Source organism: Daktulosphaira vitifoliae, unplaced genomic scaffold (assembly GCF_025091365.1).
Source record: "Daktulosphaira vitifoliae isolate Bord-2020 unplaced genomic scaffold, ASM2509136v1 Scaffold_4, whole genome shotgun sequence".
NCBI lineage: Eukaryota > Metazoa > Arthropoda > Insecta > Hemiptera > Phylloxeridae > Daktulosphaira > Daktulosphaira vitifoliae.
This window is the reverse complement of record NW_026099575.1, coordinates 29,965,089-29,988,260: the sequence shown is the minus strand read 5'-3', so window position 1 is coordinate 29,988,260 and position 23,172 is coordinate 29,965,089. Positions and strand designations below refer to the sequence as shown.

Below are 23,172 nucleotides of genomic sequence, written 5' to 3'. Positions count from 1 at the left end.
TTGACACTTAATAAGTTCTATTTAAATTAATTCATAAGATGCTTACATATTTATGTGTATACATATCAATGAAACAATTCATTATGGAATTTTAAATGCATTCGATTAGAAGAACATATTTCTATTTCTCATTTAATTTAAGGTAAGCATTTAATTTTAGTCATATTTCAAGTACTGAATTAATAATAATCTTTTATTTTAATAAATAATTTATTTTATTTCTAGGATATGTATATAAAGTATTATGAAATCTTAACAGCCTTAGATCATAAAAATACATCAGATTTTTAAGTGTTAGTGTGATGGAGACTATTAATTATTTTATATTGGTATTTATTGCCCCATGTTATTATTAACCAGAAAAAGCTTAAGTTCAGCTGTCTTATTTTGAAAATAGATTATTCCAACATGTTCAATACATATTTGTTGCTAATAAAAATTAAAAATTACCTATCAAAGACTTAGCACGGTTTAACCTCAATTATTATTTTTAAATGAAACTGGGGTACATCAGAACTAATTAACATTTGGATATGAAATTTATAATATTAATAAATGATTTATTAATTATTAATAAAGTATCTATGAAAATCTAGATAATTATTAATACTTATACACCAAAAAAAGAATTATACATCAATTTACTTCTCTTTTTATTTTTTCAGATTTTAATAAGATCAATAAAAAAAAATGTTCAGCAGAAATTAGTTGTTATAAAGCAATAATTAAAAATCTTTTGGTTTAAAAAAAAATTGAAGTATAGATATATTAATTAGTATTTAAAAAAATTACTGTATTTTTTTCTATTAATTATTTTATTAATATATATAATATTTCTAATTTAAATGAAAAAGACATAAATTAATTTTTATTGATTGGGTCTGAACCTAATTTTTTGGTAGAATTAAGTATACAAAATCACTACCTTTTCTTTTTATTAAAAAACTGATCAAATGTTAATCTTAGATCAGGGCCGTATACATGGTACAGTAATAGGATCTGAGCTACTAGTATGTCAATTATTTTAAGAGAAGTGTTAATTTTGAAATTTCCTTAATAAAAGAAAGAAAATTATTAATTTCAAATATTCTATCAAAAATATAAAAATTGTATTTTTGTGTTGTTTACACAAGGGATCCTAATAATCCAATGGTATTTTAGTTCTTGATTACTGAAAATTAAATAAATGGCCTATAAAAAAATGTATTGTATACAAATGTTACAATCAAATTAATTTCATAACAATAGTGTAAATTGGGAAAACTATTATTTTGGATTTATCATTTACTATCAAATAAATATAATTATCAATATTTACAAAAAGGCATATGGTAATTTTCTAGTAGCTCAATTAAATTTTAAAAATACGGCTCTGGTTTGAATTCTACTCGCTGAAGGTTAATGTCAGAAGTGGTGGTACTTCCAGTATAATGTAATAACTTAATCCGTTTCTTGACTTAAAAATCTTGAGGGCATAGTTTTGTTGTTCACTATAGAGGACAGTATTGTCATCTTGTGGCGTTCTTAAGTGATGAGAGTTCATTGAATGATTAATAAGTAAGGAGACATGGAGGAAATTAAAATGAAAATTTATATAATTTATATATAACTTTTTAGTTCGATGTACTTTAAAAGCGTGTTTTTTAGTTTTTTTAAACTGTATTTTTAGAATTAACGTATATGCTCGTTGTTATCTGTTGCTATGATAGTTAAATTACTATTACTATTATTTTCATTTCTATTTTCTACTGCGACCTTTAAAATAATATTTGTATTATGTTTCATTTTATTGTACTTAATTTGACAATTTTTTATACCTATGACTAGCGGTATTATACTTAAAGTCACATCACCAGCACCCACAAACCACCACTGGAGCTATAGTTTAAATGAAAACATCTTAAGTCTTAGTCATTTTAATGTTTTTTTATTAATTTATGAATTGCCACACCATTATATAAAATGCTTTTCTAAATTTTACCATACGTTTTTTAAAATTCTTATCATTAACCAAAGGATGATACTATCATAACAAATTTTTTTCTTTTCAAATTTTGATAATGTTTCAAAAAACCTATCTTCTTTAAACTTACATTAAATTTAAGTCAATACAATGAACTTAAAGGTATTAATGGAAAAATTATCCGAAAATTCGATTCAAATATTAAAAATGTATAATAGTGTTTGTGCCAGCATGATGAATATATCGTTATTATTTGACGTTGTTAATTAATAATAATAGTCGTTCTAATGGCCAATTCAATTAGATAAAAAGTTAAATCTGACTTGGTAATTTGTGGCAGTTAACAATGTGTCATAAAGTAATAATATTGATAAATAAAACTAGCAGTCGCTGCTATTAATCATTTTGATTAGCAGCTATTTATTGCTATTGGGAAATAACAATGCTTAAATCACTACTACTACTATTTCTTACCAACATTAAAATGAAATGCTGCGCTGAAATGACTTATTTTATTGTTTTTAGTGAATTATTTTGATCAGTTTTTTTCTTTGCTAAAATTTTGTAATAAATTAATACAAATTTTAAATTTGTTCAAATATTTAATATACTTGGATGAATTCGATGAAGGGTTTTAATAAAAATTGCCTCGTGACACTCAGTTTCGGTACCCTCAGACGTCAATCGTAAAATAAATGAATTAAACTTCAAAGTTTTAATGATACTCACAAATAATAAATGATCATATCTTCTTTTAATAATCATAAATATTGTTTAGGTTCACCCTTATCTCTTTATTAACTTTATTTTTATAAACTATACTTTTTAAACGACAACAAATGTATTGAATTAGCTTATAAAATAGAAAATAATCTAATTAAGAAAATAAATGTTTGATAACAACTTTTAAACCAGTACTTCGGAAATTTGCAAGTTTTATAGCTGATGGGTGAAAAAGTGCGGTTTTGAAATAATGTTAAATGATAAAAATAGTCACTAATACACTAATGCAATAAATTGAAGAATATACAACAAATTGACAATAAATTCATTGATTATTTTTAATTTGATGGACAGATATTTGAAAAAATTAATAATGAAGTTAATCGAATCATAAGTAGTAAGAACGACAAATTCAAATAACCGGTCGAACAAAGTATTATAAATGTATAGTACAGTTAATACACTGTATGAGAGAATGCAACTTGGCGGGTAAATGGTCAGATAGAAGGATCCTGTCATCTTCAATAGTCACTCTGTTGCGTGACCTGCGATATTGCAATAAATTCATAAGCAAACTGGCAACGTTGCTTTGAGAAGACTGAAGGGTCAGAGCATTAAAAACGTTATTAATGCTTTGAACATCACGTTGTCAGTTTGCTTATGAACTACTCTTTAATTTGAATTTGTCGCTCTTACTATTTGTGGCTCGATTGACTTCAGTATTAATTAACACGCTTATATTAGTTTCACCTGTATGTATGTATGTATGTAACTCTCAAAACGCCACACGTTATCGCATATTCCGTTGTCTAGACTAGACTGTCATAACGCATTCACCCCTCCCCACGCCTCGCTCACCACACGACGGCACACTATTCCTATAAAAATTTATTTTTAGTTATCGTACCCGTACACGCGTTCTTGTCATTAATATTATATATATATTAACAAATTTTTATTTTGACTGACCAATAACGCCCGCATCTAATGCGCCTTACGTATATATATTTATATATTCCTACCGCCGTTTATACCTCAGGTATAACGTTAGTTCGATCCGCCCGCCCACAAAACACGGCTATACCTAGTGCATGATGTTTACGTTAGTGATGGGAATTTCGGGTCAATCGAACGATCCGGATCGTTTGGATCGGATCGTTCAAATGACCCGTTCATATAACTCGTTCTTTCGTTCATTTCTTACGATCGGTCACGGTTCTTATCAATTACTCCTTACTATGGTTTTCCTGAACGAGTCGTTCAAATTCGCATTTTCACCATGTAACATTACCGTAATATCACAATTTTTTCTGATAATACACTTGTATAATCGAGTTATATATTATTTTTTCAAATACAAATTACTTGAAATAACATAATATGCTGTTATACACGAATATTTTTGTATAGAATAAAAACAAATAATTTATACTAGCGGATGAGTTGCGGTACATAAATCCATAGTATTTGTTTCTATAATAAGCGAAATCATTTAAATTATTTGTTTTCATAAAAGGAGTTTTATAGAGAAATTAATTCACCTAAATCAGATATTACAATTTACAGCAGCTATGACCAGATTATAAAAGAGTGAGGTGGTTTAATACNGTTTTTTTTTTAAATTTTTATATTATAAGAATATAAGGTTAGGCATAGGTTTTAACCGAAGTGCAGGTAAACGTTCAGTAAATGAACGAATCATGAAACAGTGTGTCCGATATATTGCGTGAAACGAACGCACGAATGAACGTATAAACGATATCTATTTTATTTGCGATCCGGATCAACTCGTACACTGATATGACCCGTTCGTTCGTGAACGACCCATCACTAGTTTACGTACTTAAGTCGCTTTACTTGTATATATATATATTCTAATTACTATTAAAATTTATATATTAACACGCTTTATTCTAATTAAGAGATAGAAAGTATTCATTCCGATTACGAGGGATGATTTCCGTATAGTTATTTTTCGTCACTATCTCCACGTTCCGGGAGTGAGTAATTTGCGCGCCTGCTGCTTTCCTTGGATGTGGGAGCCGTTTCTCAGACTCCCTCCCCGGAATCGAACCCTGATTTCCCGTTACCCGTTACAACCATGATATTGATAGTAATTACTGTCATAACATAAAACTAAAAAGTGAAAAATAAATATAGTTTAAAAAAACTAAAAACTTTTTTAAACTATATTTATTCAAATTTCTGTTCATCGAATTAAAAATAATCAATGAATTTGTCGCCGTTTTAAAAATATATTTCCCCTCTGTTGAAAACGGTTATTCAATTTATCGCTCAAATAAACTAAAATTATTATTAATAGATCATCGTATTAGGTTATTTTGCTATTCGTTATTTATCGCTCATTAGTATTGTAAAGAAATTGCATTTATGTATATTATGACGGCTTTGATCATTTTTAGTATAAATTATTTATGCACCACTTACACTACATTATAGTTATTCTGTTTTGTTCTATTTTTAGCAGAAATTGTATTACATTTTATTTAAGACTAAATATATGTTTTAATTTATATTAATTTATTCGGTTATGCACTGTAGTAACTTAATTTAAAATAAAAAAATAGAAATAATAGTTTACAAAACTTTGAACTTAATAAATGTAAAAACTGTAAAATAAAAATTGTGTGAAATATCAGTAAAAAAATGTTTAAAATGTTAGCTTTAAAGAGTGATTGATTTATCATTGACCACTAAACTTTTCCTAAAGTAATAATAATTTTAGACATTTTTTTTTCCCATTCTTGAATACTATTTATTTGTTAATTTATGGATGGTTAAATACTTTTAAGGTTCGTCCTCTATCCATTATAAGGATACCAACTATATTTTTTCAAACGGCAACATGCATATTTATCTAAATAATAGGATAAAAATGTTAAACTTATATTTAAAAAAATAATATTTGGATCAATACTTTGGAATTTATTACTATTTTTATAGTTAGGCAGGTGAAATGCGCGCCCATGAAACGTCTAATAATAAATATATTAGAGCAATAAATTAGCGAAAATTGAGTATTTATATTTTGATGGACAGATATTAGAAAAAATTAATACTGAAGTCAATCGAGGCAAGTAGTAAGAGCGACAAATTCAAATATTTAGAAGATCAAAATTAAACTGTCATAAATGTATAGTACAGTGAATATATTGCATGAGAAAGCGTACTCGGTGGCCAAATTGTAATACAGAAAAAATCCTACATTACGCAATAGTCACTCAGTTATTTTTTCTCGAATACGCGGTGTAGAAATTACTTTATAAATAAACTGGCAACGTTGCTTTCACTAAGTCTGTATAATTACAAGAGACAGAGCGTTAAAATCGTTCTTTACACTTACCGAACCACGTTGCCATATTGTTGATTACCTATTCTTTTATTTGTATTTGTCGCTCAAACTACTTAATTTAATCGACTTTAGTATTAAATTTCTCAAATATCTGTCCATTAAATTGAAAATAATCAATGAATTTGTCGTCGTTCTTAAAATAGTTATTCCAATTACTGAAAACGGTTGTTGGAATTAATCGCTCAAATATACTAAAATTATTGCTATTAATAGACCATCCGGTTGAGTTATTTTTCTATGTGCTATTTATTGGCCATTAGCATACTCAATAAATTGCATTTATAAAATGTATTTTGTTTAATATGTCGGCTTAGACAATTTTTGGTACAAATTATTCAAGCACTACTTTTACTAAATTAAAGTTATTCTTATTTGTTCTTTTTTTTGCAAAAGTGTTTGTTATATTTGACAGATGTTTTAAATTTTCTTCTTACACTTCATTCGAGATTATATATACAGGGTGATTGACTAACTATGCCTCACGAATTTTCTTTAAAAATATTAGTATTATCTTATATGTAATTATTTTATTTGTTGTAAATCTTTGTTGATTTACTTGACAAGAAAAATGAAGATTCAATCTTCATCCCTCAACCCTTAAATCAATATCAACTTTAGTTTTTCAAATAGCAACCCATTTTTTTTTTTTTATTAATCTTGTTTATAATAAAAAAAAAAATTTTTCTCAAAAAAAAAAATTAATTTTAATAAATTCTAAGCTTAGTAAGATATTACTATTTAAAGTTTAGGGGATTTAACAAATAAAACATTAGTCGGGTAAATATAGTATCGTTAATATTTAGTGTACCGATAAGAACTATCTGTGTATTGTACCGCGACGTGAAAAACTTAGGTATGCTTGCTTTATTTTCATTATCTATGATTTCGCGTCTTACATTATATGTTATAATATAGTACGTCATAATAGATTATGGTTCATATAAGACTGCGAAAAATCGTTTGTTTACATTTAAGATAACATTAACCTAACAAATGTGGTAGTATTTGATTCTTTGATTATGTATGTTTTATTGTTATGTTGATTTTTCACCGCACTGCCCCCCCCCCCAAACATAAGAGTTGATATTAAATAGTTCGTTTAAAAAAAAATTACACAATATATAATTTTATCAAATAAATTATATTTTAAAATATAAAAATTCTAAATATTCATCAATATTATTTATTTAAGTAAGTGTTCAAAATGCAGGCCATCCATCTCTAAACACGTCTCTATGCGTTTTTGAATTTCATTAGAGGTAACTTTTTTAATAATATGTTTTGGTATCGACTTACATATTCTTACTATAATTTCTTTCATCTCTTCTTTATTATTAGGGGACTGCTGGCTCATTATTTCTTTAAGATGACCCCACAGGAAAAAATCCATACACGTTAAATCAGGAGTACGCGGTGTCCCTGGAATATCACTTTATGTACCCATCCAATTATCTCCATATGTTCGAAACAAATATTGTTGAACAATTTTTGAGTTATGAGCAGGAGCTCCGTCCTGCTGCTAAACAATATCCCTTCTTTTTTCCAATGAAATATTTTCCAAAAGAATTGGTAAATCATTTTTTAAAAATGATAAATATTTTGAACTATTTGAGTTGCCATCGAAAAAATAAAGACTTATCAACTGATCATCCAGTAATCCATACCATATATTCACAGACCATTTTGAAAGTGGTGTTCATGTGTAATGTTTGGATTTTTATCAGACCAATAATGATGGTTGTGTCTGTTGATTGGGGGGTGATTTTCAAAACGACTTTCATCAGTCCACAGAGTTTTGTTTAGAAAATTGGTGTCTTCATTAATTTTTGAAGACATGATTGCTAACCATGTTTTTCTTCGTTCAAAATCGGTGGGTTGTAAATTTTGTACTATAGTAAACTTAAAATTGTGGAATTTATTTATTTTTGCTATTTTTTGAACGGTATTGTAACTTAATCCTAATTCACCTGTAATATTTAAGTATACTTTAAAACTGAATAATTTTACTTATTAAAGAATTAAATATTTTATTTATTAATCTTTATTTATCCTATTAAAATTTTTATAATTAATCAACTTAAAATTTTTTGATTGTTATGCAAGTTCTTCAGATATTTTTTAATGTAGTTCTTTTGTTTGTCTTTGTTTAGAACTTTTATGTCTTTTTACCTAATAATTTTAAAAGTTTATCTCCTCATATTAACTTATGATAGGTAACAATATAAATTTACATATCAGTATAACTTGCATTTTAGTATTATAAGTATAATTATTCAAAAAATTCCAATTTTAAATAATAAGTCGAAAAAATAGGTAAATACTTTTTAAACAATTTTTGAATTACTTGCTACCTTGTTTTAATGTACCAAGATTACATTTATAAATATTAAATATGAAAAGATAAATTAAGCCTTTTATTGATTGAAACTAATTCATTTTTTCTTAAGTTTAAGTATGCATACATAAATGAAATATTTGTGAAATAAAACAATTTTAAAAGTAATAAAACTTAGGTAAAAATGACAAATAATACCTTCATTATGTAAATACTATTTTTATAATATTCTTGATTTAAATTTGAATCAAATATTTAATAATAGATAATTATCTTTTATTTCATTACTTAATTAATAAATAATTCACGTTATTATCATTTAGACTTACGAGCAATTTTCCGTAATGAAATAGTAGGATAAGCATCAAGATATGCCAAAACATTTATTGAATTAACTTCATTGACTGATACAGATTGTCATTTTGATTTTAGCTTCGATGCGAAGCTGAAAAGGTATTTTTTTACCATGATGTGTTTTTTTTTATCTTCGATGCGAAGCTGAGAAGGTATTAATTTTACTATGATGTTTTTTTTTTTTATGTCTGTTGCCACTTTTTCTCAGCTCTCACTGGACCGATTTCTTTCAAAAGTATGTCAAAAGATCATAAATCGTATCTAGTTGGAGACATTACCCTTAAAAATTGAAAAAATTCCCTCGTTCCCCGAAAATGGGGGAAATATCCAAAAAATTTACAAATTTAAAAATCGGTAAATTTTGTCATTTTTTTCACTTTTTTTTTCTTAAAACTTCCATAACTTTTTGAAAAATAAACAAATAACATAATTTTTTTTTATACTAAAACCTTAGATATTTTTCTTTCATTTGATATCATTTTTTTGAAAATCTAACTCTTAACCTGCTCATTGGGGGGGATTTAAAATAGCAATTTTTTTACAAAAACTAACTTTTTCAACTTAATTTTTGAAAATGTTCCTGGAATACAGCGTCCTTTAAACATACATCAAACAAAGGTAATGTTATATACTATCAAATGAAAAAAAAAAATTTGTCCCGACATCTTATCTTCTGCATGTAAACGGCTGCCGTAGTTCAAAAAACGCTAATTTTGTGTTAAAATTTTCGATTTTAAATTTTCAACTTTAAACATATATAAAATTAAAGCTTATTTTATGTACTACAAAATGAAAAAAAAAAATTTGTCCCGACGACCTATCTACTATGTGCAAATGGCTACCGTATTCAAAAATATGCTATTTTTGTGTTAAAATCCTGGGTTTTGTATTTTATTTTATTTTAAAATATCTAAAAAGGGCAATACACTGCCCTATTTTTTTCTAATAGGCTAAATTGAATAACTTTTTTTTTATTGGTTTTTTTAGATATATAATCATTAAAATTAATTAAATTCTGAATATTTCCATTGTAGAATCTTTTTAAACGCCAAAAGTTAATTAGAAATGATTACTATTATTTTTATTCAAGTGATCTATTACGATAAAAATGTAAAAAACTCTAACTTTTCTGATAAATATACTGTAAATAGTAATTATAAAATTTGCTAACAGCATATTAATTTTAACAATTTCATTTTTAACTATAATAATAATATCAATTTCAAACTTANGTTCATGTTCTTTTGTAATTATCCATCAATTTTTTTAAAATTAAACACTATCTACAGATTTGCATCGAAGCGTTTCTTATGATAGTGATTTTAATCACTATCAGATTAAATCTATACTGGACCCAACTATGCAACGTCTCCACTATGCCGTGACCCCACTGTGCTGGGTTTTTTAAATTATCATATTGTATGTATAAATAGATGTCATGGAAGTATTACCAAGCAATATTTTTACTAATACTATTGGGATAAAAAACGGTAGCACAGTAGGTTCGAGGCACAGTGTGGACGAGGCATAGATGGGACAAGTATAGATGATATCTGACAGTGATTAAAATCACTATCATAAGAAACGCTTCGATGCAAATCTGTAGATAGTGTTTCCTTTAGAGAAATTGGTGAAATATTTTAAAAGCAACATGAACTCTTATTTCTTTAATTATATCCTGATTAGTAGTTCTTTGATTTTAAAATATAATATATGAATAAATACTAATTATAGTTTTTAAATTTAGTATGAAATCGTGAGGCCAGCTATGATGTATGGTTCATAGTGTTGTAAATCATTAAATAGGAAATCTGATGAGAATTAAAACAATGTTATTTTTAAGATTAATATGCAGTCAGAAAGTTTTATAATTACTATTTATTGTAAATTTATCAGAAAAACTCATTATTTTTTGCATTTTTATCGTAATAGAACACTTAAATAGAAATCATAGTAATCATTTCTAAGTAATTTTTGATATTTAAAAAGATTCTACTATTGAAATATCCAGAACTGAATTAATTTTAATTATTTACTTTTACCAAAAAAAAAAAAGTTATTATTTTGAATCCCTCTTGTGGGCAGGTAAAGGGTTAGATTTAAAAAAAAAAAAACCAAATGATAGATAAAGACATGCATCTATATAAAAAAAAAATTATACTGATTTGGTCTTTTTTGATAAAGTTTAACAGTTAACAAAGTTATAAGTTTTATACACTGTACTACAAGGAACTTTCATCAGAAACAAAAATATAATATTCTAAATCAACATTTCGCGATATTTTCAAATGTGCAATTAGACTATTTCTATCACTTTTAAGTTTTAATATTATTAAAAAATAGTATTTACATATAAAAAAAAATAATTAAGAACAAAAAAAATTGTTTTAAATTAATACCGATTTTGATTATTAATATGTTAAAAATAAGGAAAATGACATATTTAACCTATTTTTTGAATCGTTTAAAGTTGATTGTTGTAAATTTTTTTTTTTTTAGATTAAAGTTTATTACATTAGCTTTAATTTAAGATATATATAAAACTTAAAATATAGTAAAATAATTTTAATACGAATAAGAAATTTCTTCTTGCAAGGAACGACTAAAGTGATGGGATCATTGATTTTTATTGAAGTTATTGAATCTAAATGAGATAAAAATCAAACGAGTTAAAAATTTATACTAACTTAAAAAGAATTAAGAAAAAATGTAAAAAATTCATTGCTATTCGCGAGTTGGAACCTCGTAACCCCAGGCATGTAAAACATAAGTTTTACCAACTCGGCCGTATGTTGATGCCGTAGGACGAAAAAATTAGCCATTTAAGCTAGTTCAAATTTCAAAGTTATTTTTCTCGACTTAAAAGAAGCAAACAAATTTAAATAAGTTTAACTTTCTATGCTATATTAATTTTTATTTATATAATATTTATGAAAATCTGTACTCCCCTTGTTAGGTATTTTAAAATAAAATAAAATACAAAACCCAGAATTTTAACACAAAAATAGCAAATTTTTGAATACGGTAGTCATTTTTACCGTGAAGACAAATCCAGAGGTCAAATTTTTTTTTTTAAATTAAAGTATATTATATAAGCTTTAATTTAAGATATATATAAAAGTGTCAGTATTTCCGGAATACTTTCAAAAATTAAATTGAAAATATCTTAGTAACAATACGCATGTTTAAAGTTTTGACCCCCCTTGTTAAAGGGGTATGATCCGATTTACAAAAAAAGCGTGCCAGATGAAAGGGGTATATAAATATTTATTATAAAAAAATAATAATATAGATCCATACATTTTTCCAAAAGTTATATAAAATATAAATTAAATAATATAACATATAAAATCGAGATTTTTTTCACGGAAATCGTACGTTTTTCTTTAACTTTGATGTCCGTTTTCACCACGAAGACAAGTCCAGAGGTCAAATTTTTTTTTTTCAAATTAAAGTATATTACATTAGCTTTAATTTAAGATATATATAAAAGTGTCAGTCTTTCCGGAACATTTTCAAAAGTTATGTTGAAAAAGATGTCATTTTGAATCCCCTTCTGTGGGCAGGGAAAGAGTCAAATTTATAAAAAAAATATATAAAATGATAGGTAAATATCTAAGGTATCTATATAAAAAAAAAATTATATTGATTCGGTCATTTTTATAAAAGTTATGGCAATTTTAAGTAAAAAAAAATAAAAAAATATCGAAAATTATCGATTTTTAAATTTGTAATTTTTTGGGGGATTTCCCCCGTTTACGAGGAACGAGGGATTTTTTTTCAATTTTTGAGGGTAATGTCTTCAACTAGATACGATTTGTGATCTTTTGACATATTTTTCATCAAAATCGGTTCAGTAAGAGCTGAGATTGAGCGTATACAGACACACACAAAAAAAAAAAACATCATAGTAAAATTAATACCTTCTCAGCTTCGCATCGAACCTAAAAAAAAAACCAAAAATATGATCATGATTAATTAATTAGNAACCTAAAAAAAAAACCAAAAATATGATCATGATTATTTATTTAAACACTTTCATATACTAAAAGTATAAATAATATTCATACTGTTAACCTATATACTTCAAACGAATAAAAAATAAATGAAAAATTAAATTAAGGTCTTATTAAACTATCAATTAGAAAAAAACTTTATTACTACGTTACCCATGAAAATACTAGAAACACAAACAAAAAAGAACATTTGCTTTTACATTGAATTGATTTTTTCTCAATGCCGTGTATAAAAACATAGGAAATTATTATCATGACAATGTGTAAATAAAATATAAGATTTACGACAGTAAAAAAAAGAATGGTTTTTTTATGAAAATGTATACAATAAGTTTATTTTTTAATAGTTAAATATAGCTAATTTATTTTAATATTTTCAATAAAAAACAAATTTCATGAATTAATGTACATTTTTTATTAAATATAATTTTTTATACAAAATATATAAACTTATAATGTTTACTAAACAAAAATTACTAAGTATTTTACAGTAGTTCTTTTTTCTTAGTTTTGGACAAATATTAAAAAAAAAAAATAAGACATTTTTAAAAGTACATGTACTAATACTAGGTATATGATATAGGTCTTATACTAAGTAAATAAAATAATTTAATGTGTTTAAAATAATAACTAATGTATAAGATTCACTTAGCAACTAAATGGTAATAAAAAATTGTTATAATTAAAAAAAAAGATAACTTGATTTTATCATCATTGTTGTTTAACTATCATTAAAATAACCATGATTGTTAATAGAAGGAGATAGAGAATTTTGAGCTAAATAGTCCATTATAATGATTAATGTAAAGAAACATAATACAATAAATCCCAAATTATATTTTTATAAAAATTTTTAGGGTAAAATTACTACCTTATTAATAAATTTAAAACTTATTGTTTTATACACAAATAAATTTAAAAAAATTTAATTAATCTAAAGTTACACTAATTGATTAATACCTAATCAAAAATCAAAGTTAGGTAAGTTAGTAACTTTTCAAACTAGTTTAAGTTAAATAACTTTAAAATGAAAACTAAGTTAGAATAGAATTTAATTTCGTAACTTAAATTAGAGTAAAAATTAGAAGTTACTTTTTTTTCATAGTTTAAAATATAAATTTAAAAACTTTTAAATTAGAATTATTATAAGTATTGGCTGAATCAGCATCAATAGAAACACTCATTTCTATTTTGAGAAAATCTTGTGTAAAAGAGATGTGATTTGCAAAATGTGTACTGACCTAACTGTTTAAAATAAAGAAAAAATAAATGTATGGATCATACATTTAATACTAGAGAAGTTCCGGGTATTAAATACATTTACTAATCAAGTACTAAGTAAAAAAAATGGTTACAGACAGAGTACCGGGTAAATGTAGGATAGTAGAAATTTCAATTGTAATATTATATTAATGAAATAAAAAGGTTAAAACATTAACTTTACAATATTATCTTCTGCTGAGTGATTATGTTAATACTCATCTCGTGCATGAGAGGCCTTTCCATGGCTCTAAAATAATCAAACGTTTNAATTAATAAAAAAACATTAAAATGACTAAGACTTAAGATGTTTTCATTTAAACTATAGCTCCAGTGGTGGTTTGTGGGTGCTGGTGATGTGACTTTAAGTATAATACCGCTAGTCATAGGTATAAAAAATTGTCAAATTAAGTACAATAAAATGAAACATAATACAAATATTATTTTAAAGGTCGCAGTAGAAAATAGAAATGAAAATAATAGTAATAGTAATTTAACTATCATAGCAACAGATAACAACGAGCATATACGTTAATTCTAAAAATACAGTTTAAAAAAACTAAAAAACACGCTTTTAAAGTACATCGAACTAAAAAGTTATATATAAATTATATAAATTTTCATTTTAATTTCCTCCATGTCTCCTTACTTATTAATCATTCAATGAACTCTCATCACTTAAGAACGCCACAAGATGACAATACTGTCCTCTATAGTGAACAACAAAACTATGCCCTCAAGATTTTTAAGTCAAGAAACGGATTAAGTTATTACATTATACTGGAAGTACCACCACTTCTGACATTAACCTTCAGCGAGTAGAATTCAAACCAGAGCCGTATTTTTAAAATTTAATTGAGCTACTAGAAAATTACCATATGCCTTTTTGTAAATATTGATAATTATATTTATTTGATAGTAAATGATAAATCCAAAATAATAGTTTTCCCAATTTACACTATTGTTATGAAATTAATTTGATTGTAACATTTGTATACAATACATTTTTTTATAGGCCATTTATTTAATTTTCAGTAATCAAGAACTAAAATACCATTGGATTATTAGGATCCCTTGTGTAAACAACACAAAAATACAATTTTTATATTTTTGATAGAATATTTGAAATTAATAATTTTCTTTCTTTTATTAAGGAAATTTCAAAATTAACACTTCTCTTAAAATAATTGACATACTAGTAGCTCAGATCCTATTACTGTACCATGTATACGGCCCTGATCTAAGATTAACATTTGATCAGTTTTTTAATAAAAAGAAAAGGTAGTGATTTTGTATACTTAATTCTACCAAAAAATTAGGTTCAGACCCAATCAATAAAAATTAATTTATGTCTTTTTCATTTAAATTAGAAATATTATATATATTAATAAAATAATTAATAGAAAAAAATACAGTAATTTTTTTAAATACTAATTAATATATCTATACTTCAATTTTTTTTTAAACCAAAAGATTTTTAATTATTGCTTTATAACAACTAATTTCTGCTGAACATTTTTTTTTATTGATCTTATTAAAATCTGAAAAAATAAAAAGAGAAGTAAATTGATGTATAATTCTTTTTTTGGTGTATAAGTATTAATAATTATCTAGATTTTCATAGATACTTTATTAATAATTAATAAATCATTTATTAATATTATAAATTTCATATCCAAATGTTAATTAGTTCTGATGTACCCCAGTTTCATTTAAAAATAATAATTGAGGTTAAACCGTGCTAAGTCTTTGATAGGCAATTTTTAATTTTTATTAGCAACAAATATGTATTGAACATGTTGGAATAATCTATTTTCAAAATAAGACAGCTGAACTAAAGCTTTTTCTGGTTAATAATAACATGTGGCAATAAATACCAATATAAAATAATTAATAGTCTCCATCACACTAACACTTAAAAATCTGATGTATTTTTATGATCTAAGGCTGTTAAGATTTCATAATACTTTATATACATATCCTAGAAATAAAATAAATTATTTATTAAAATAAAAGATTATTATTAATTCAGTACTTGAAATATGACTAAAATTAAATGCTTACCTTAAATTAAATGAGAAATAGAAATATGTTCTTCTAATCGAATGCATTTAAAATTCCATAATGAATTGTTTCATTGATATGTATACACATAAATATGTAAGCATCTTATGAATTAATTTAAATAGAACTTATTAAGTGTCAACGCAGTGATTTCTAATTATGAATAAATACAGTTTAAAAAAACTAAAAAACACGCTTTTAAAGTACATCGAACTAAAAAGTTAAAAATAATTTTTAAAATTAACTTAAAACAATAATGAACGAAAAATACTAGTATTATTGTGAAAAAAAGCGTGGGTGCTTTATGCCATATTTTTTGTATATTGAGCGCCTGACGCTTTTTTTCACAATAATACTAGTATTTTTCGTTCATTATTGTTTTAAGTTAATTTTAAAAATTATTTTTAACTTTTTAGTTCGATGTACTTTAAAAGCGTGTTTTTTAGTTTTTTTAAACTATATTTATTTTTCACTTTTTAGTTTCATGTTATGATAGTAGTTAATATCAATATCATGGTTGTAACGGGTAACGGGAAATAAGGGTTCGATTCCGGAGAGGGAGTCTAAGAAACGGCTACCACATCCAAGGAAAGCAGCAGGCGCGTAACGTGGAGGTAGTGACGAAAAATAACAATACGAGAATCATCCTCCGTAATCGGAATGAATACACTACATATCTCTTAATGAGAATAAAGTGTATTAATATATAAGTTTTAATAGTAATTAGAATATATATATATTTGAAGGGACTTAAGTACGTAAACGTATCATGCATTAGGTATAGCCGTGTTTATGTGGGCGGGCATGGCGGAGGGAACATTATACACGAGGCATATACGGCAGCAGAGGCGTCGGCTGTAGGAATATATAAATGAATATTAACATATACGTATATACGTACAAATATTAATATATATATATATATATTAATATTAGCGGTGGCGGTAGGAATATATAATCTTCGCATAATATCGCGGCACTTTCGCTGGCATCGACGACGCGTTGTCCGGCGTGTTCCTCGGACGTCAACAGGTTAGCAGCGTTGATAGCGACGGCGCGCGAGTGCGGATCGAATCGTAGACGTTGTCACTTTGACAACGGGAAGAAGACTACGGTATCATTTGCGGCGGAATGTCGTCGGGCGTGCGGCGCTTGCTGGACTTTGCACAGCGGCGTATAACGCGAGGTGTTGGTCAGTCAAATACTCATAATAGGGCGACGGCTGATAAAGGTGGCACGAGTCGTGGGGCATTGTGTATAATGAAACGACGCGGGCCGTGTCAATTACAATAAAAATTTGTTATATATATACATAATTGATGACACGCGCGCGTCTACGGGTTAGAAAATATTGTTGTCTACGAGTGGTGAGCGGGGTGGGGCGAATGCATTACAACAGTATAGTCTCAAGGTCATACACGACGAGATACGCGACATAATAACACGTGCCGCGTGGAGTTACAAACTTACAAACGACAAACAAACAACAAACAAACAACATACACGTGAAACTAATATAAGCGTGTTAAAAATGAATTTATCAATATAGTAATATACTAATATTTTACCGTATGGACGACGCTGCTGGTCGTCCAAACACTGATTGTGTTTGTATGTGTACCCGCTTATACTAAGGGAAACAACTTTAATGTTTTCACACGACAAATGTATTATAACTATTATACTATTTAAAAAATTGTATTTTTAATAAAAATGTAAAATTAAGAAAATACAATTCATTTTCTTCTTTTAATTAATTTTAGTTGGGAGTATGATTGTCTGTCATCCAAACCACGAGCCGCCACTGTATAGCTTGAATTTAACAAACGCTGAACAAGTTTTAGTTTGCGCAATTTTTATTTAATATTTAATTTTTACTGTGACATTTTCGCAAATCCAATACGATCTTTTTTGTAAATAATGTTTGACATTTATAATTTTTATAGCGATAAGAAAACTGTTAAGATTTTAATATAATTTTTAGAGTAAATTAATAAATAGCTAATTTAAGTAATTTCAATAATAGCTTATATTATTTTTTTTAAAAAATGAACATATGTTTTAAGACGCTGCAGTAATTTAAAAATTTATTAGGAATTACATTGATTAAATTTTACAACTAAAATATGTGTAAATTCAAAGTATACAAATTTTTAACAACGTTGTTTCAGCATTGGACACGAACAAATGTAATAGAACTTAATTATAACAAATAGTTTCTGAATCAATTACGACCTAAAAAAAGTATAAAATTTTTTTTTAAATTGTTAAAGTAAAACATTAAGTCAGAAAATGGGTTCATTAGTGTTAATAATTAACTATGTTTATTTGTACATGAACTAAACGCTCATTTCTATGTCTATATAAATACTTACAAATTTACTTTATGTTATTTGAGCACATAATATATTTCAAGAGGTCGGACAACTGTTATCATGCGAACGCGCCGCAACGGATGGACAGCAATGTCGTATCCGTTAGTAGTTATTATTTTATTAACAACATACTGGTGGTTACAAATTGGAATTTAGTGGAAGTCTGACGATTAGGCACAATAAACGGGCAATAGTATATACGTCGATGGTTAATGTATTGACGTATACAGGAAGTTCCAAGTTGAAATTTAGTGATGTTAGACGACAAAGCTCAGCAGACGATCTGTGTTTTAGCCCATTGCTTTTAATAAATTGTTATACAAATATATATGAAAGTGTTTTTAAGAAATTAGTGTCAACTATATTGGCGTATTTAGAAAGGGATGTTAGGGGATTAATCCCCCCTAAATATTTATTTGTAAATATATATTTTAACTATTAACATCTATAATTTTTGAAAAATATTTCATTTAAGAAATTTTATTTTTTTTAATTGTTTACGTTTTTCAAAGTCAAAAAAAAATTTGGGGGGATCACAAGTCCCCTCTTACAAAAAAAAAAAATCAATATGAAATTGTTTTTGTGCACATTTTTTTTAAATTTCAGTTTTACACCATTATTACTTTTTAAAAAATGTACAACTAGGTGATACCTTACTTAAATTTAGTTAACAAAAATTATTTTAAAAATATTAGCCTTTTATTATAAATTTTTATAAAAACTTTAAAGTACCAAAAAAATTGATTAAAAAAGATACTTTGAATTAAAATTTTGCACGGAGCATTTTTAACATATTATAAATCAAAATCAATAATAATTTGAAAAACAATTTTTTTACTAATTTGTGATAATCTCAATAAAGAGATGAAAAAATCTTATTGCAGATTTTAAATAGGCGCAAAAATTTGGTTTAGCTAAGTATATTCTGGTCTTTGATGAAAATTCCTTGTAAACTAGTGTATTTATTTATAAATAACACAATATTTTTTTTGAAAAGTATTGCATCAAGCTCTTTAATTTTTATATAAATTTGCCATCAAAGTAACAAAATATACAGCCAGTGTATTATCATTTCTCTGTTAGAATTACAATATTAAATTATTGATTATCAATTATATACTAAATTTAATTACTATAATTAGTATTTATTCATATATTATAGTTATAAATCAAAGAACTACTAATCAAGATAAAATTAAGGAAAAAATAGAAGTTTATGTTGCTTCTAGAATAATACAATTCCTTCTAAAAATTAAATGCTATCTACAGATTTTTCATCAGTGTCCATTATTATAGTAATTTAAACATTGTCAGATATCATTTATAGTGGTTTCAGCTATGCCAAGTTTTTTTTTTGGTTATCTATACTTAATACTTAATCAGTATTCAAATGAGCAAGTGTATCTTATAGTGTATTCAATAGTTTACTGAAAAATATAGAAAATTAGTGGTAATGCTGCTCTTTTAACATAGATTCTTAATACAACTACATAAATTTATAAACAGTTCATTACATAACATTATTACAGTTTCATTGTTTCATCAAAAAGTGAATAATAATTTTTAACTAAATAACTTGAAAAAGGAAAAACGAAAAGTGACACCTAGTTATAGTTTCACACACATTTTTTTATGAAATAATACTAGGTACAGAATTGTCAATCAATAATTAAACTTTGAAATTTTGGTATGTATAGTGTTAAAAATAAAATAATTCCATTATGAACTGTAAATTAATTTTGATACAATTACTGAATATATCAGTCTTGCAAATAAAATACTGTGCGAGCGTATAACACTAAAGTTTTGAATAAAATGATTATATCTTCAACTAAAAATAACTAATACAGACTTAAGATTACTTTGAATAAATACAAAAATATTACTTTAAATAAAAGTTGTAACAAACAGAATAAATAAATATAAATTTATACATAATATAGATTTTACTTTTTTAAGCCACAAATATGTCCATAACTATAACATATAATTAGTTATTCATCAATATAACTGTAATATAACATCAATATTCCTTGGTTTATGAATACTAATTAAATAATCTTAATTGAAGTTTAAAATACATTTCATTAATATTGATTTATTTTGACAAAATGATTAGTTCAATAATTTTTTTATAAAATATATTTTTAGATTTATTTAAAGAAATAGTGATTAACGCGTGTTTGTTTATGACACTAAATAATATGTTTTGTAATACATTAATAATGTAATTAGTATTGCCTCAGTAATTAGTATAATCTCAGAGATGAACCAAGTAAAGAAATCAGCAAAAATATATTTAAACAATAAAATGAAGATTCAAACATCACTTAGTTCTGATACAAATAATTTTAGCTAAAAATAATTGTAATTAAGATCACAATTTCTTCAAGATTAAAACTTTTGGTACATTGAAATTTGAAAGTAAGTTTGTATCAAACTTGGTCATCTAAAAAAATAATTAAGTTAAAAAAATCGTAAAAATTACCTTTAACAATTTGTATACTAACCATGATACCACCATTTAGTTTTTTTAGGATTTTTATTACAAGTTTTTATGTAAAAACTATTATCAGGAGGTCTTTTCTGAAACAGTAAAAAGTAATTTAATACTTCACAGATAATCAAAACTATTTAACAATTGTACTTAACATTTTAATATATATATACTACTTAAATTAATTAAAATTTTTATAATGAATAAATATATTAAACAGCAATCCTTAGGCCTAAATAAAGGTCTTGGATCAATTTTACTTTCATTAACAAGATTAAAAAAAAATGTTTTCATGCACACTTCATTAAATGATAATGAAATGAGATAAATTAAAAAAAAAAAATGGGTAAATTGTTTTTAAAATAAGTAGAACATAATGTGACTATAGAATGGTATTTTTTTTACATAAAAGTAAACTTAGAAGATGAAAAAAACTGTTGTTATATAGAATTTTTTGTAACTTTAATGAAATTAGAACTATACACAATTTACCTTTTCTTTGCAACTACTTAACATAGATATTATTGAAAGGCAAACGGATTGAACAGACAGAGCAGGTGACCAATCATCAGTAAGAATAGACAAACAAATATGTCCATTACTGTACACATGTGGATGAACAGGAATGTTTTGACCCACAAATGTAACCTTTAAGTAAAATAATAAGTAAAACTATATTTATAGAATTCAAAAACTAAATTTATAGATATCATACCTCTGGAGATTCAAAAGGGTAGCTAGAACCAAATTTAAACTGTAATTGAAATTGTTCACCATCATATAAGGTTCCTTCAGCACCTTGCATATTAATTGTCCATCTATAAAATAAAAATACAAATTACATTTAGCATTACAATTCCCACAGGGATTTTTTGATATCCTGTTAGGCCATACATGTCTTTAGGTGATGAATCTAAAGCAAATTTAGAAATAATAGTTAAAAATCTTGGTAAACCACTTTAATCCTTTCATTTTAATGGTAAAAAACACAAACACTATATATAGTTTTATAAAACTAAAATTATTTTCTTAATATTTTTTAATATCTTTGAATATGAACATATTATTGAACATATTTGTTATAGGTGATAATTTATTATCACCTATAACAAAGAACTTTTTATTTTATTTTATTTTTATTTTAAAAGAAGTTTTAAAGAACTTTTGAATTATTTTCAATTCAAATTAAAACACCAAATACATCATTACTTTGAATAATCTAAGATCACTGTTTTCATAGAGATATCCTTACAATAAATTAAACTACACTCATGTTTTTCTTTTACAATTAAAAGTACTTAAATACCAACACATTAAGGTTTTGTTCAGCTTGATCAGCATTTACCACCATTCCTGGAGGTGGTTCTTTAATAAGTGAAACAAGTTCTTTGTGAAGTCTTTTCTAATAAAAAAAAACAATTAATTAAAAATATGAAATTTCTTATTCAGTCATAAAAATATGTTCATACTTCAGATGGTGTTTTCCCAGCCATTCTAGGTTAAGTTGTTAAACTAAAGAACACCAACTTTAATTACATATAGTTTTCATTATACAAGTTAATAATAATAACAAACGTTTAATATAGAAAATTACAATTATAATTTATACATAAAAATTACATTTAATGTGAAAAATGTAATGTGTTAAAAAGAAATTTCATGTTACGAAGTTCTAAAATACTAGAGTCTAAGCATTGACTTCAAGAGTACATCTATAATAGATTATTTAACATTTAATTAAGAACTATACGTTATCTTTTTCTTTATTAATTTATATAAATATATTGATATCCACAGTGTGGAAAAAATTGTAATAACAAAGAGTAATTTTGGTTCTTATCAATTTATTAAAGTATGTTAGTATTGACAAGAGAGTTTATCTACTATACTTTAATAGAAAATGTCAGACAAAAAAGTTTAAATTTATTATTTTAGTAAATTTTAAATAAACGCTATATGAATTTATATTTTTAAATTGTTTGTCGGATTTTTAAAACATTTTGTAATGTATTTTAATTTTGAAAACTATATAGTAGGGGCACCATATTGGTAGCGCACTCTAGCTTATATGACCTGTTTATATTCATTACCGAGCTTGACTGTGAATAAATGTTGAAGGTCTATGATTACATTATCAATTTCTATATCTCGACTGGTATTGAAATCGATAATACAGACTTTTAGATTTTCATCCATGAGTAATTGCTTATGA

The 23,172-nt window shown here is 25.4% G+C and overlaps 2 protein-coding genes and 1 long non-coding RNA gene across 3 annotated transcripts; all 3 read right to left on the bottom strand.

Annotated features, from left to right (window-relative positions):
* Window positions 1-7,708: 7,708 nt before the first annotated feature.
* Window positions 7,709-9,986, bottom strand: LOC126905030 (uncharacterized). The gene is made up of 3 exons (XM_050684427.1): window positions 9,977-9,986; window positions 8,724-8,789; window positions 7,709-8,026 (listed from the first exon to the last, which is right to left on the bottom strand). The coding sequence occupies exons 1-3, from the start codon at window positions 9,984-9,986 to the stop codon at window positions 7,731-7,733; spliced, it is 372 nt and encodes a 123-aa protein (XP_050540384.1). The 3' UTR covers window positions 7,709-7,730.
* Window positions 9,987-15,638: 5,652 nt separating this feature from the next.
* Window positions 15,639-19,158, bottom strand: LOC126903479 (uncharacterized). The gene is made up of 3 exons (XR_007703510.1): window positions 18,464-19,158; window positions 16,089-18,323; window positions 15,639-16,005 (listed from the first exon to the last, which is right to left on the bottom strand). It is a non-coding gene; the product is annotated as an uncharacterized LOC126903479 (long non-coding RNA).
* A 1,581-nt stretch (window positions 19,159-20,739) lies between these two features.
* On the bottom strand, window positions 20,740-22,716 carry LOC126903475 (ubiquitin-conjugating enzyme E2 W). The gene is made up of 6 exons (XM_050681632.1): window positions 22,430-22,716; window positions 22,271-22,362; window positions 21,676-21,778; window positions 21,453-21,608; window positions 20,974-21,049; window positions 20,740-20,912 (listed from the first exon to the last, which is right to left on the bottom strand). The coding sequence occupies exons 1-6, from the start codon at window positions 22,451-22,453 to the stop codon at window positions 20,899-20,901; spliced, it is 465 nt and encodes a 154-aa protein (XP_050537589.1). The 5' UTR covers window positions 22,454-22,716; the 3' UTR covers window positions 20,740-20,898.
* Between the last annotated feature and the right edge of the window lie 456 nt (window positions 22,717-23,172).

Excerpts from the sequence above, each read along its gene's own strand:
- LOC126903475 (XM_050681632.1), bottom strand. The coding sequence starts at position 22,453 with ATGGCTGGGAAAACACCATCTGAA. Across the intron at positions 22,363-22,429 it reads CTGGGAAAACACCATCTGAA|AAAAGACTTCACAAAGAACT; the intron begins GTATGAACATAT and ends TTTTTTTATTAG. Across the intron at positions 21,779-22,270 it reads GCTGAACAAAACCTTAATGT|ATGGACAATTAATATGCAAG; the intron begins GTTGGTATTTAA and ends TTTATTTTATAG.